The sequence below is a fragment of the Mustela putorius genome, unplaced genomic scaffold (genome assembly GCF_011764305.1).
Source record: "Mustela putorius furo isolate JIRA1106 unplaced genomic scaffold, ASM1176430v1.1 tig00003869_pilon_pilon_pilon, whole genome shotgun sequence".
In the NCBI taxonomy this organism is placed as follows: Eukaryota; Metazoa; Chordata; class Mammalia; order Carnivora; family Mustelidae; genus Mustela; species Mustela putorius.
The window spans coordinates 34581088-34595312 of NW_025422021.1; the positions used below are offsets into that span (position 1 = coordinate 34581088).

Here is a 14225-nt window from a genome sequence, read left to right on the forward strand (position 1 = left end):
GGCTGTCACACGTCCAGTGTGCACAATGGACATTCCCATCCCATTCCTTGACACCATTACCAAAAACAGCTGCCCTACCGAAATCTAGAGCTTATTTGCTTACTTGTTTTTACTAAATTGTTGGCTATTTCCATTTTTTTTTTCCAGAAAAAGAAAGGGAAGAAAGGAAAAAAAGGAAAAAGAGGAAAGAAGGACAAAGACCTGACAGCGGACAGGTGAGGTGTGTTCTAGACTTTTGCTGCACATGGAGGGCTCCCCCCACCTCCAGAGCAGAGGGTAGGTCACAGCCGAAGTGTTCGGCCCCAGCCTGGGAATAGCACCCCTCTCTGCCCACCACACCTCCTCCACCCTGGGGGTGCTGGGCCGCTCTGCAGTCCTGTATAAAGAGTGGCCTCCTAGCCTGCAAAGATGCGTGCCAAAGGATGAACACTGGAGTCACCTCTGAAATCATGTGACTTTTTTTAAGTTTTAAAATTCGTGGGGTTCTTTTTTTTTTTAATATTTTATTTATTTATTGAGAGAAAGAGAGAATTCTCAAGCACAGGGAGGGGCAGAGGGAGAGAGAGAGAGAGAATCCCAAGCAGACTCTGTGCCAAGCGTGGAGCCCAATGTGGGGCTCAATCCCATGACCCTGAAATCATAATCTAAGCTGAAATCAAGAGTTGGATGTTTACCTGACCACACCACCCAAGCACCCCCAAATTTGTGGACAGTCTTAAGAAGGTGTTCAAGAAACAGCAACCTGATCCAACTTTGGAGGAGTACAGACCCTCCTGGAGGGCAGAGATGGTTCCCATTTTCTGCCCTGCCCTGGCACTTCACAAGTGCTCTTTGAAAGGAAGGATGGGGTTTTGCCTCATTGAGGGGCATTTCCATTGCTTGAGCTCCACTGGCCAAACTCTGATACTCATGAATCATTTTCAGTGCTCATTTTTAAGCTAAAATGGCCCTTCCATGCTTTAACATTGGAAATAAATAGGACCCAGGTTTTCAAATATTTTCAAGGAATGTATTAGGATCTAAAAAACAAAATAAACAAAACAAAACAGGTGCAGGAAACAAGCTAGTGGTCACCAGCTGCGGGAGCCCTGGGGAACAGGTGAAATAGGGGAAGGGGATCAAAACACAGAAACTTCTTATAAAATAAGTAAGTCATGGGGATGTAATATACAGCACAGGGAATATAGTCAATAATATTGTAATGACTTCATATTGTGACAGATGGGGACTAGACATCATGGGGATCAGTCTGTAATGTATAAAAATATTGAATCATTATGATACACATCTGAAACTGATAAGATATTGTATGTCAATTATACTTCAATTAAATAGATAAATAAGAATAAAATAAAATACAGTCTTTGGGGTGCCTGGGTGGTTCAGAGGGTTAAAGCCTCTGCCTTCAGCTCAGGTCATGATCCTGGGGTCCTGGGATCGAGTCCCGCATCGGGCTCTCTGCTCTGCGGGGAGCCTGCTTTCTCCTCTCTCTCTGCCTGCCTCTCTGCCTACCTGTGATCTCTGTCTGTCAAATAAATAAATAAAATCTTAAAAAAAAATACAGTCTCTAATAAGTGAATGTCAGAAATCATTCTGAAGGTATACCTTTCTTCCCATGGGTTTTGTTAATGGAGACCACGTATTGTGCACCTGTTCGGGGGTATTTCCTAGTCATCCCCTGGCTAGCAGGGGTACATTCCCAAACTGTGCTTGAGAGTTGTATGCATATATTGTATGTTTATATTAAATCAGTATTCTAGTTAGAAACCTACAGTTGGTACTTTCTTGCCGGTCAGATACTGTTATCCCAAATCCCATTACAATTAAAACCTCCTTAATTCGCTGCAGAATTTTAAATGCTATTAATTTAAACACTATTTTAAACATATTTGAAAGAATACAATTCCAGTCAATCAAAGACTGGGGTCATTTAATTAACATTTATCTCAATGGTATCTGGCTTAAATATAACTGGTATTCTTGATCCTACTAACCTGGATCACAGAACAAAGAACTGGTTAAATAGTTATTTTTACAATCCTTCATTCTAAAGACTAGGGTAGAACTAAAGCATAAGGCCCCTAGCAATGAAAAGGGAATAGACAAAACATCTCAAAGAATTAAACTCAATATTTGAGCTTGACCTATCTATATTCCTACAAGCCAAGCCCCAGTTAATTTCACTGGGAGTTTCATTCATTAAGTGGGATACTGTCTTGATTTTTTCCTCAATTAGTATAAATTACCAGTGTGCTGGCTGTATGCCCAAGGCTCCCTTAGGGGAGTGGTTTGGACATCTGTAAACACTATGGAAATGTATAACATCTTCCAGAAAAATCATCACACTCACTGTGTTAGACATTTTGTCTTTCGTAGTAGAATTAGTTCCCCTTTATAGATATTTCTTCTAAACTACTATGCTATTGGGTTAAAAGGAAACATCAATTCACAAAGGATTAATGATCTACTACGGCTTGCAGATGCTAACTGAATATATAATCGTGAGCCCATTGCGCTGCTATAACTGGGCAATTTCTAATTCATATCAGTGCCATCACAAAGACTAATGAAAGGGCAGGCTGTAGGAGCTATACCTGGTCTCAGATGCCCAGGAATATAATTCTTATTAATGGGAAACGTCAGACGTACACGTGGATGAGCAAAAGTATTGTTTTTAAAGCCGAGAATGTCCCCCAAATGGTAGAAAAGCTTCAAAAAATCAACTTATTTGCATACATACCAACGTGCTTAGAAATAGATCTGGTGGAAGTTCTTTGCGTATGTGGCGATTAACGGAAGTGCTGGTTTTATGTGTCTGCTCATGGAATAGATGGTCTGCTTTATCACCAGGACCATTGAGTCTCTGTATAAGGAACTGGTGGAAGAAGGGCTGCTGATCCAGGCTCTGAAAGTTAACCTCTCTGATTACATCGGTAAGGCTCACCAAAATTAACACATGTATGTCCCGCCTATGTCACTCCTTGGGTTTTGTAGTCCCAACAGCTGGAAAGAGGTTTCATTTGTGTTGTTGTCCAAAGCCAAACCTGGCCCATAGTGGCTCGTAGTAGATTTTTGTTGGACTGAATGGATTTGAATTCAGTCTGTGCCGTGAACTCACAGGTCCGGCTTTCTCCCCGAATGTGGTAAAGGCAGGGTTTTGAGCCTATTAGCCATGTTCCTGGGGGCATTCTGTCTGGCATAAGTTAAATTGAGGAAATGAAGAAGTGTTCATACTTTCAGGTTTAAACAAATGCCCCAAGGGAGCAGCCCCTGGAACTTGAACAACACACAGTTCTCACAAGAGAAATTCCCTCCAGAAAGGGTCACCACAGAAGTAGCTGGGAGGAAGGGGGGGGGGGGGACATAGGCTGTCATTATCTCCAACAAATGTTTTCTCTCAATTTTTAAAAAACAAATGATGACCTGAAAACACACTCAAAGCTTAAAACTCTTAATCCCAGCACCCCAATGCAGGTATAATGTTCGCTTTCTCACATCAGCCATGAGCCAAGACATTCTCCCACATAACCACAAAAGAATAATCACACACATTACTACAATGTTCTTACTTAATACCTAGTAAGCAATCAACTGCCCCAATTGTCCTAATAATGTTCTTTATACAATTTTGTCTTTCTGAATCCAAAATCCAGTCAAGGACCTTGGCTATGGTGTTCAAATCTGTTTAGTCGTCTTTCATACCTTTAATCTAGAACAACTTCCAACCCAACGTCTTTCCCCCCATTGACATTGTCAGAGCCCGAGCTGTCCCACAGACTGCCCTTCTCAGAAGTGGTTTGACAATTTGCTCTTAACTTGATTCAGGTTAAATGTTTCTGAAAGTAGACTATATAGCTGATGTTATGTCCTTCTCAGTATTTAACACTGGGGTCACGTGTGCCCCATCACTGGGGATGCTAAGTACCATCACTAGCTAAGGTGCTATTCCCCAGACTTCTCCACTGTTAAGCTTCACTCTCTGCTTCCTAGTTAATGAAAAACCGGGGGTTGGGGTGAATTATTCCAGGTTCTGGAGATTCCATTCCCAGCTGGCTTGAAGGTTATATCCTCCATTGAGGCTCTTTGCCTGCATCGATTCCTACTAGGGTAGCTGTGAAATGGGGGGATCTATTTCTATCATCCCTTCTATGTCTAGTAGGTGCCATTTTTCTAGAAGGAAGTGTCCTCCCCACCCTCTTTTTAATGTGCTGTGGTATGTGTGTAGAAACATGGAATCTTTCTTTTTCATAGTATTATATTACACACTGACCTAATTTTGGCCTATAGGAACAGGAAGGCATTTCCCTCTGATCAAAAAATAGTTATTTTAATGCCTTTGAAATAGATCCATAGTTCCTTAGGGCCTTGGGAGCATTTGTATTTCCTAACAGTATAAGAATTTTACCAGGACATATACTGGAATGTATATTGGGTTTCTATTTATTTAATGTGCTTCTTGTTCAACTACCAGAGAGTTTTCTCCTGGATTCCCTTGATTTAGCTCTGTTAATTCTGTTCTTATGAAAACATGACATCGTTAACAGAACACTGCTCCTTTCCTTGTGGTTGGGATCTCTGACTTCTCCTTGTCTGTCTTTTCCTTTGATATCCTGTATTTTTGCTTATCACTGAATTCCTAGTGTTTAGACGTGCCTGGCACAAGATGGAGTCTCCAAAAATAAACTGATGGATATATTTCTCATCTTCTGTTTGATTTCTCACCCATCTTGGACTTTGCATCAATCTGTCAGTTTCCAGGCAGCATCTTCATGATGCTAAGGCCAAAGTGAATGCAATCAGACCTCACATGAAAATAACCCAGTCGTGGGGTGCCTGGGTGGCTCAGTGGGCTAAAAGCCTCTGCCTCATGTCATGATCCCAGGGTCCTGGGATGGAGCCCCACATCGGACTTTCTGCTCATCAGGGAGCCTGCTTCCCCCCTACCCCCGCCTGCCTGTCTGTCTACTTGTGATCTCTCTGTGTCAAATAAATAAATAAAATCTTTTAAAAAAAAATAAAAGAAAGAAAATAAAATGACCCAGTCGAATGAATAGACATTTCTCTGAAGAAGACATCCAGATGGCCAACAGACACATGAAAAGATGTTCAACATCACTTATCATCAGGGAAATGCAAATCACAACCATGATGAGATACCACCTCACACCTGTCAGAATAGCTAAGATTAACAACACAAGAAACAACAGATGGTGATGAAGATGTGAAAAAAGGGAAACCCTTTTGCACTGTGGCTGGGAATGCAAACTGATGCAGCCACTCTGGAAAAGAGTATGAGGCTTCCTCTAAAGTTAAAAATAGAACTACCCTACAACCCAGCAATTACACTACTAGGTGTTTACCCAAAGGCTACAAAAATATAGATCTGGAGGGTCTGTATACATGCACCCTGATGTTTATAACAGCTTATCAGCATTAGCCAAACTATAGAAAGAGCCCAAGTTCCATCAACTGATGAATGGACAAAGATGTAGTCTATATACAGTGGAATATTACTCAGCCATCAAAAAGAAATTGTCATTTGCAATGACATGGATAGAGCTAGAGAGTATTATGCTAAGTGAAGTAAGTCAGAGAAGGACAAATACTGTATGATTTCACTCATACATATTTAAAAAGCAGAACAAATGAACAGATGGAAGCAGGGAGAAAAGGAAAAAGAGAGAAAGAGACTCTCAAGATACAGAACAAACTGAGGGTTGCTGGAGGAGAGGTGGGTGAAGGAAGGGCTAGATGGGAGATGGGAGAGCATTTGATGTCATAAGCGCTGGGTGTTGTATGTAAGCGAGGAATCACCAAATTCTATTCCAGAAATCAATATTGCCCTGCATTTTAATTAACTAGAACTTAAATTTAAAAATCGAAAAAAAAGAAAACGACCCAGTCTAAAACAAAATCAGTCAAACTGCCATGAGGGCGTTTCCATGTTTTCCTTATTTTTTTCCCAGTTAAGTTCCTTAGCTTGAAAGATGACAGTGGATTGCCCCAAATCCCTACATAAAAACTGGCAGAGCAGCCAGAGAGCAAAACCAGAAATCTACGGACAACATTTAAACCAAAACTAAATGACAGGGTCTCCCCTGAAATCCCAAAGTACAAGCCACTGGGGACACAGAGCAAAGGAACACCAAAATGACCAGCAGGCGTTCACAGGGAGGTAGACCAGACCAAGACAGCAGCGGCAGCCAGAACTAGGAGAGGCATGACCACCTCAGAAAAGCACACCATTGCGCTTTTAATTCATCTGGAAACGACAGAAGAGGGGGCTCTGTGACATTTAAAAAGCTACCCTGTGCCAAGCCTTCTTCTAAAAGTAGAGAAATACTGTCTCACATGAAATGAAGCAATGGAAACATCCAAGATCAAAGCCCACACAACGTTTCTATCAAAAAGAAAGAATAAGGAACAAATTAACATCACAAAAAGATGGAACCCACTCGTTCAAGCAAGCTAACATAACATACGAGAATTATAGAAGAAATGAAAGAATACATAGAATGGAAATTAGAAAAACTCAGAAATGAGTGGACAAAACTCAAGGAATATTAGAAATAAAAAGAAAAATCACTTTGGAAAATAAATTATAATGAATCAAAGAATGAGTAAATAACACCTTAAGAGAAATAAAATGTGAAAGGCAAAATGTCCCCTCTCCCACCCCTCACCTTCTGAAGGAGGCTTGTCCTTTATGTGATCCTTCTGTGCCTCAGTTTCCACAATTAGGGGAACAGTCACAGCACCCGCCTCATTAAATCACTGGAAATAGTGAGGTAGGAGATCGGGCATCCGGAACATATACCGCCATTGCTGGTGGTGGCATTCTTGCCTATGCTTTGGCAGGCTGGGGGGGTGAGGGGAGGGAGAGGGACTGCAAACCGGAGGGCTTGAGACTTCGTGGTATCTCTAGGGGCCTCCCCCACCAATCCACATTACGGAAGCATGAGTGCGGGGCCACTGCCTAAGGCCAAAATACAGAGAGAACAGACACAAATTAATATTCTGCTAAACTATCCGGCTCCACCCATGTTTCAGTCCCTGTGCCTTTGGGGGAACACTGACCTGAGGCCAGAGCTGGTGTTTCCCACACTCCCCTTGGTGTTCAGAGCCTGCTCTACAGAGGATAAAACTCATTATCTTAGATGGTATGACTTACACGTCTGCACACATGAAACCCCCAGAGCTTCGGAATAGCTGATACCTGGCACGTCGACCTAGAGCAGTTTCTCTGGCTGACCTCGTCCTGGAAGCCAGGCGGCCAGCATCCAACATACAGTTTATGAACCAGTCCGTACTCCTGACCCATCACCGTGTAACACGCGTGCCCATCCTCGCTGTTGGGAGACGGTGCGTGTACAGCCCTGTTGGAGTAAGGGTGGCAGGACATCCTTGCACTTGGCGGCGAGGGGTCGGGAGAAGCAAACACCGATCAGTAACATCTGCCCTTGGACCTCGCCCCTGGTCCCCGAGGAACGTGTTTGAGAAGTTAGGACTTATTATACAGTGCTCACCATACTCTCTTTAATGCTGTGTCGGGGGTAGAATGGAACATTAGAGGCTGATCCCATCCTTATTTCTCAAATGTTTTTTTTTAATTTCTCTCTTTTTTTTTTAACTGCTTTGATGTCCCCATGGTCTTCCATTATTTTACTCCTTCTGTACTAGTTTGCTAGGGCTGCTGGAACAGGTGTCACAAACATTCCCTCACAGTCCGGGGGCCAGAAGTCCAAAATCGAAGTGTCGGCAAGGTGGTCTCTTCTGAGAGCCTGAAGGAGAAGCTGTTGCCTTGCCCTAGCCTCTCTGCACATGCCCCTCCCGAGTCTCTCTTGCTCCGACTGCCAGCCCTCCTGCATGGCTACCCTGCTGTCCCTGCGCTCCTACGACCTCATCATTTCACCCCTTGTCCTGTCCCCTGGAGGTTTGCTGCAGCCTCTGGCGTTCTGCTAGGTCTCCTTGTCCCTGTGCCCATCTTCACACCTGTGTGCACATGGCCCTTTTTATAAAGGACACTAGTCATATTGCACTGGGACTTACCCTAATGACCTCACCTTCACTAGTCATATCTGCAACGGCCCTATTTCCAAACAAGGTCACACACTGTGATATTGGTGATCTGCCTTTCACATTAGAATTGTAAGGAAACCCAGTCTGACCAGTAAGACATTCCTTGTTCCTTTTCCATCCACTATTGTAGGCTTTCTTGCCCCTGTTCATGCTTTGTACTTAAATGCCTTTTCATCCATCGTCGCCTTCTTCCCTCTCTGGCAGAAGACCTGGGATCTGTGCGGGAAATCCTGAAGTTTCTAAGCTCTGCCTGAGCACGTGGGAAGGGTTTAGGGCATCCACACCAGGAATAGCAAAGCACAGCAGCATGCTTTCAGGATGAGTCCCAAAGCCTGGCAAGGGACTGGTGGTGTCCTTCGCTCCATCAGAAGCAACACCCACTAATTCAATTTAATATGATGTGTCTAAATGAAATCTGTTAGGTTCTAGAAAATATGGTGCATCAGGGTATTAATATGGATTTATTTAAGCAGGAAAATTGGGGTCACTTTCAGACCACCTCTAATGTCATGTTTATAGCAATAAGCACTGGATTTAATGGTGGCTACAGGATCTCTTCCTGCTCTAGTGAAGGCGAAATTAACCACTCTCCTATTTATGACCTGCTCATTAAAAAGCACGGGGATCGGAAGCCGCAATGGAAGCTTTCACTATCACTCACTCTCTCCACCAATACCCATTGTCCTTGCCAAGGACTTTTTTTTTTTTTTCACATGGAAGCTTTGAAAGCCTGCCCTCCACAACAAAACAGCAAGCATTATCTGATCTCTAATTCTAATTTTCTCAGCATTCGAAAATGCTTTAAAGCTTTTCTCAGTTCACGTACACATAAGAGCATTCTGTCGGACATATGTATAGAACATCGAAATTCTGCAAGACCCATACTTCTTATAGAAAGAAAAAGTTTTAAAAAAATGATCAAGATTCCATGACTCGGGCATTGAATATTTTCCCTTCAGATTCCGGTACAAATCAAGAGAGAACTGTCTGAGCATATAAAGGGTCCGTCCTTGTGAGAAATGGAGACAGCCAAACTAATTTTCTTGGTGACCTTATCTAAATTAGTTAGAAAATAACATTTCAGATTTATGACTAGTTACAATTAAGACCTTTGATGCCTTCTAATTAAACCTGTAAAGATTTATTTCTATATTATTCCTTTGGTAATCCTTTGAAAATGATAAAAATGTAAATGAATATGACCCGCAAAAGGAGATGTTTCTATTTATTCTAAATTAGACTCATATCCTTCCTTTCAAATGATTGTATTTTAGGTTCAGATTTACCCTGCTCCGGTACAAATTCCACATTGATCTTACATAATTTGTACTTAAAGTTTATGCCCATGTTAGATATCATCGCTTGGAATAGAAATATAAATGAAATAAAGCCTACCATAGCTTAGTCTACTCTATACGTCCTTCATTTTAAAACTTTGTTCCGCTTCGTGTATTCTAGAGTCCAAGGCCAATTTTGGAAATCCTAGGAGGTTAGTGTCCTACTCAACAGAATGTACCGTTACAGTAGCCTGGAGAGCGGAGAGTTCAGGAATGGGTGGGTCTTCTAAGGCCTTGGTCTGAGAGAAGAGGTGTTCTCCGTGTCTCCCGGCAACACCGTTGTATTTGCTCAGACATGTTGACTGTGTATTCTGTGTTAGTTTCACAGGTACCAAGATCATGCCGCTCAGACCAGCACAGTCTCCACTGACTTACCCTCTGGTTGTGTTCCCCCAGGAGAGTACAGTTACCTGGGGACCACACTTCGCCAGGTATCCATAGAACCCATGCCTTCCCTCCTGGACGTCAGACAGCTCATCGCCCTCTATGGGGTCTTGCCACTAGGTAAAGAGACCACACACCCTGTTGTGCATTTCCTTTTTTTTTTTTTTTTTTAGATTTTATTTATTTGACAGAGAGAGACACAGCAAGAGGGAACACAGGCAAGAGGAGTGGAAAAGGGAGAAGCAGGAAACCCTAGGCAGAGCTCAATCCCAGGACCCTGGGATCATGACCTGAACCAAAGGCAGACACTTAAGGACTGAGCCACCCAGGCACCCCCGTTGCACGTCTCCTAGAGGCAGCGGTGAACTGCTTGCTACATTGGCAGCATCTTCCTGTTTGATCTTTTCATGCAGACCACTCTGAGGAAGGGTAGTTCTATTGTGACCCTGATCCCAGAGAGCACAAGAAGGTCCTGCACGGGGGACATGTGTGCACCACTTCTGAGCGCCTGCTTAACATTCTGGGCTGAAGGTCCCGTCAGCAATCAAGCACCTGCGATTAAAATTAATCAAATTAGACAAAGGGCTAATGTTAGGCTTGCCTTTTACACACAGACTTCTGTTACTAGGTCCTTAACAAAGCTGGCCTTTCATGAACCAGTGAAAGTGTGTTTCATGAATCTAAAGGATTAAGGCTCTGCCAGTTTTCACTGATATCCACTCTAACTGCTAAGTGAGATGCGGTCGTGATTGTTCAGACCAACAGACCAGCGTTCTGCAGTGTGGCGACAGGTGCAGGAAGGGCGGGGCCCTCTGTCACAGAGCTCTCTGCTGCTCTCCTTCTCTCTTATCATTTTAACAACCTTTTTATGGGTATGACCTCGGTCATCTGGGCTGGGCTCTGTTGACAATTCTGAAAGAGAAATCATGCTTTATTTGCTTAACTGGCTTTAAAATAATATGAGAATAGTTTGGGCACTTACAATATTGTTCCACTTTGACTTAGACCTACAGGCCAGAAATGGTCCCTTCCTCTTTTAATTTCATGTCAGAAGTAATAAGTGCAATTGGGGGTCAACATCAATTTTATATATATGGAACATATCATATATATAAGTATATGATACTTCAGGGGTCCACAAAATAAATATGCAATATTTATGAGGCCCATGCAAATGAAACAATGAGCCCTCAACCCTCATCACAGTGAGATGGAAAACAGTCGAGCTGAAAGCCTCAAGACCTAGCATGTTGTTACGGGAACTCCTAAGACGTCCTCGACAAGGGCAGTATGTTTGATCCTTGACTCCAAGAAACAAAATGTTGGATGTCATTTCCAAGCTGGCTTAAAAGCCTCAGAAGAAGGATACTCAGGGAACATCCCACCTAAATCCTTCTCTTGTCGATGAGGAACCTGAAGTCCCTACAGGCTGCAGACCTCCCTGGGTCCCAGAGCCAACAGGCATTTCTTCTCGGGACCTGTGTGTGTGTTTGTGTGTGTGTGTGTGTATGCAAGGCACAAACCAGCCAGACAGACAAGGACATTCACAGATCTGCCTTCAGGTGCTTCCTTTAAATTTCATAAATCTAAAATCATATCCAATGACAACAGGAACTGTGTTTGCTGGCACTGTGTTCAGGTCCCAGCCAACCTAGCCACTCTGCAGAGGGCCCCAAGGACACTCTGTGTGGCCATTCTGTACCCTGGCCAGGCAGCAGAAGCATCCACTGGCCTCCAGAACCCCAAGAACCTCAACCAGGGCTCCCAGGACAAAGCATGAGCTTTCCGAGCCCACCGGGCAGATAAGGGAGCACCCAGGGTGCATCTGGTCAGCGTTCACCCGCACACGCTCCCAGAAATGTGACTGCCTCCCGGAATGTGGAGGGAGAAGAAGGAGGAAGGCAAGCCCGCCCCCTTGGCAAATCTGCAATGCCAGCTGCCTTCCAGGGACCCCTAAAGCCGGCATCAGTCTACATCCCCAGCCCCTTGCTGTCCCCCTGCTATATCACTAGCAAGAATTATCTGCCACTCCCCAGCACCCGTCTGACCTCCCTCTCCAGGCCCACAGTCACTGTGCGTCCTCACCCAGCATCTTCTCAAGGGTCCCTGTGTCTACAAGGTCCAGTTCTGCTGCTTCCAAGGCCAGTTCAGGTGCCATGCTCTCCCAGAAGTCCTGCCTGAGACCCCCATCCCCCGACCTGGGAAAAGGTTCTTCTCTGAACCCTCCGCGGCTTGCACAGATCTCAGCACTATTTGCCTCCTGTTCTGGTCACGTCTGCTCAGGTTCAGCTCCCGTCCTAGCCATAAACTCTCGACAATAAGCCCTGAGTTTTCCCCACCAGCCCCTCGCCAGGGCCATGAATGCACCAGCCCCCAATACCTGTGCTGCACGGACCACCCAGTGAATGGCGTCCCTCTCCGATTGTGAGCAACAGAATAACCTTTATCGTATTACATTACTGTGCTCCTCACTGACCACAAATAAAGCCCGTCTGTGTCATTGCATTTTTTTTAAGATTTTATTTATTTGACAGAGAGAAATCACAAGTGGACAGAGAGGCAAGCAGAGAGAGAGAGGAGGAAGCAGGCTCACTGCAGAGCAGAGAGCCCGATGTGGGACTCTATCCCAGGACCCTGAGATCATGACCTGAGCTGAAGGCAGAGGCTTAACACACTGAGCCACCCAGGTGCCCCCTGTGTCATTGCATTTTAAACAGAACTTGCTCAAAACCGGCTTCCAAGATTATGTTATGTAACCATAAAAATTATTCCTGATTATTTGATAAATTCATTGTATCTTTTCACTTACCCAAGAAGAAAAAGCACAATAATAATCGTAATTTGGATATATATATTCCAGTTCATCAAAAAGTGCCCAGTGGCTGCCCAAAGCAAAGTCACATGATAGGAGATGTTTTGATCACAGCACTTTCCAGGACTTCATATCATAATTACTTCACGCCAGTGTGCACTCCACTTGTGTTCGGGATGGCAGAAGATGCTGGAGGCCAAGTCCCGCTCGGGCTGGAGGAAATGGACAGTGTGACTGACCTCCGAGTGTCCGCGTGGTAACTCCAGGCTCTTCATCAACAGGCTGGAACCGAGGGCAGATCAAGGAAGTCTGGCCACTACACCTGCCTCTTTCGTTTCCCTTTTCTCTCCTGAGAACCACTAAGGAACATTCCCAGCCCCCCTCTCCGGCTGTGGCTTCATGTCCGCATTCCTTTTCCTAAGCTTTCAAAGACTGCAGCTAGCAGAGAAACCGCCCCCCAACCCCCGCCTGGAAAAAAAAAAAAAAAAAAACCGCCAGAGGTTAGTTATTGTAGGAATGCTCTTTAGAATGATGAGTTTGGGAAAAATTCTAGGGAAAGGGGCAGCAGGGAAGGCATGTGCAGAATAAGCAGGATGGTTCGTGGCCCCCACCTCTAGCCCTGACATACAAAATCAAAGGTGTCACCACCCAGCTCAGACCAGGGATGTGCCTCCAGTTAGAAATGCTTTGGACACATTCATCACTGTTGCAGAAAGTGGGGTCACACGCTGGAGGAACAGCCTTGAGGGATGCTCTTTCCAGTGCCACTTAGCTTCTCTGCACAATTTTAGAGCCTCTGCCTCTACGTCTTATAGGTTCTGCAACAGTGCACGAGAAGGCTCCTTTGGTGAAATCCCTGCTGCTGGCAGGGCCATCGGGGGTAGGGAAGAAAATGCTGGTCCACGCCATCTGCACCGAAACGGGAGCCAACCTCTTCAACCTGTCCGCAGCCAACATTGCGGGGAAGTACCCTGGCAAAAACGGCCTGCAGATGATGCTGCACGTGGTGGTCAAGGTACTGCTTGCATTTCTTGTTCAGATTACATGTTCAGATCCTGCTGTTAACCCCCTTACACCCATGAGCGCCGACCCTTGCAGATGATTCCCGAAGGCTGACACGCCCATCTCTCCTGTACCCCCCATCGCATCCTGCTATAAATCACTTTAACTGTGCAGCTGGCTGAGCATGCAACGGGCAGAAACAGCACCTTCCTTTACATAAATAACCCCTACTGTCCTGTCCAGATCAGCCTCCTCCCGCCGCAGGAATCCTCCCTGAAATGCCCCCACATGTCTCCGAAATCGAAAGCCACAATTTCTACCTCCAGCCCCCCTTCCTTTGGTAACAGTGTCAGCCACTTGCTAGGGCAGGGGTTGGGGGGCAGTTGTTCTTTCACACATGGCATGAGTCTCCAAGGTATGTAGTTCCTTGGGCATGTCTGCTCCTCACACAGATGATCCCAAGGAGCCTGCAGGAAGCTAAGCTGACCACAGGGGGTTCCATGCTCCATGATCTCTGGGCTGGAAGACAGGATACCCTAAAAGATCCATATACTACGCAGTCCCAAGATCTTAGAAGAGTTCATCACTTCCCTGCATCTCTGTCTTATGCC

At 44.7% G+C, this 14225-nt stretch overlaps 1 protein-coding gene across 2 annotated transcripts in view; it reads left to right on the forward strand.

The window, feature by feature from the left end:
* The window catches only part of IQCA1 (IQ motif containing with AAA domain 1), a 146466-nt gene that overhangs the window by 96622 nt on the left and 35619 nt on the right, over positions 1-14225 (forward strand). The window contains exons 12-15 of one of the 2 annotated variants that reach the window (XM_004777557.3): positions 148-215; positions 2851-2933; positions 9813-9920; positions 13428-13627. In XM_004777557.3, the coding sequence (XP_004777614.1) occupies positions 148-215; positions 2851-2933; positions 9813-9920; positions 13428-13627 (459 nt within the window). The remainder of the gene's footprint in view (positions 1-147; positions 216-2850; positions 2934-9812; positions 9921-13427; positions 13628-14225) is intronic. The other variant, XM_013048473.2, reaches the window with a different exon arrangement.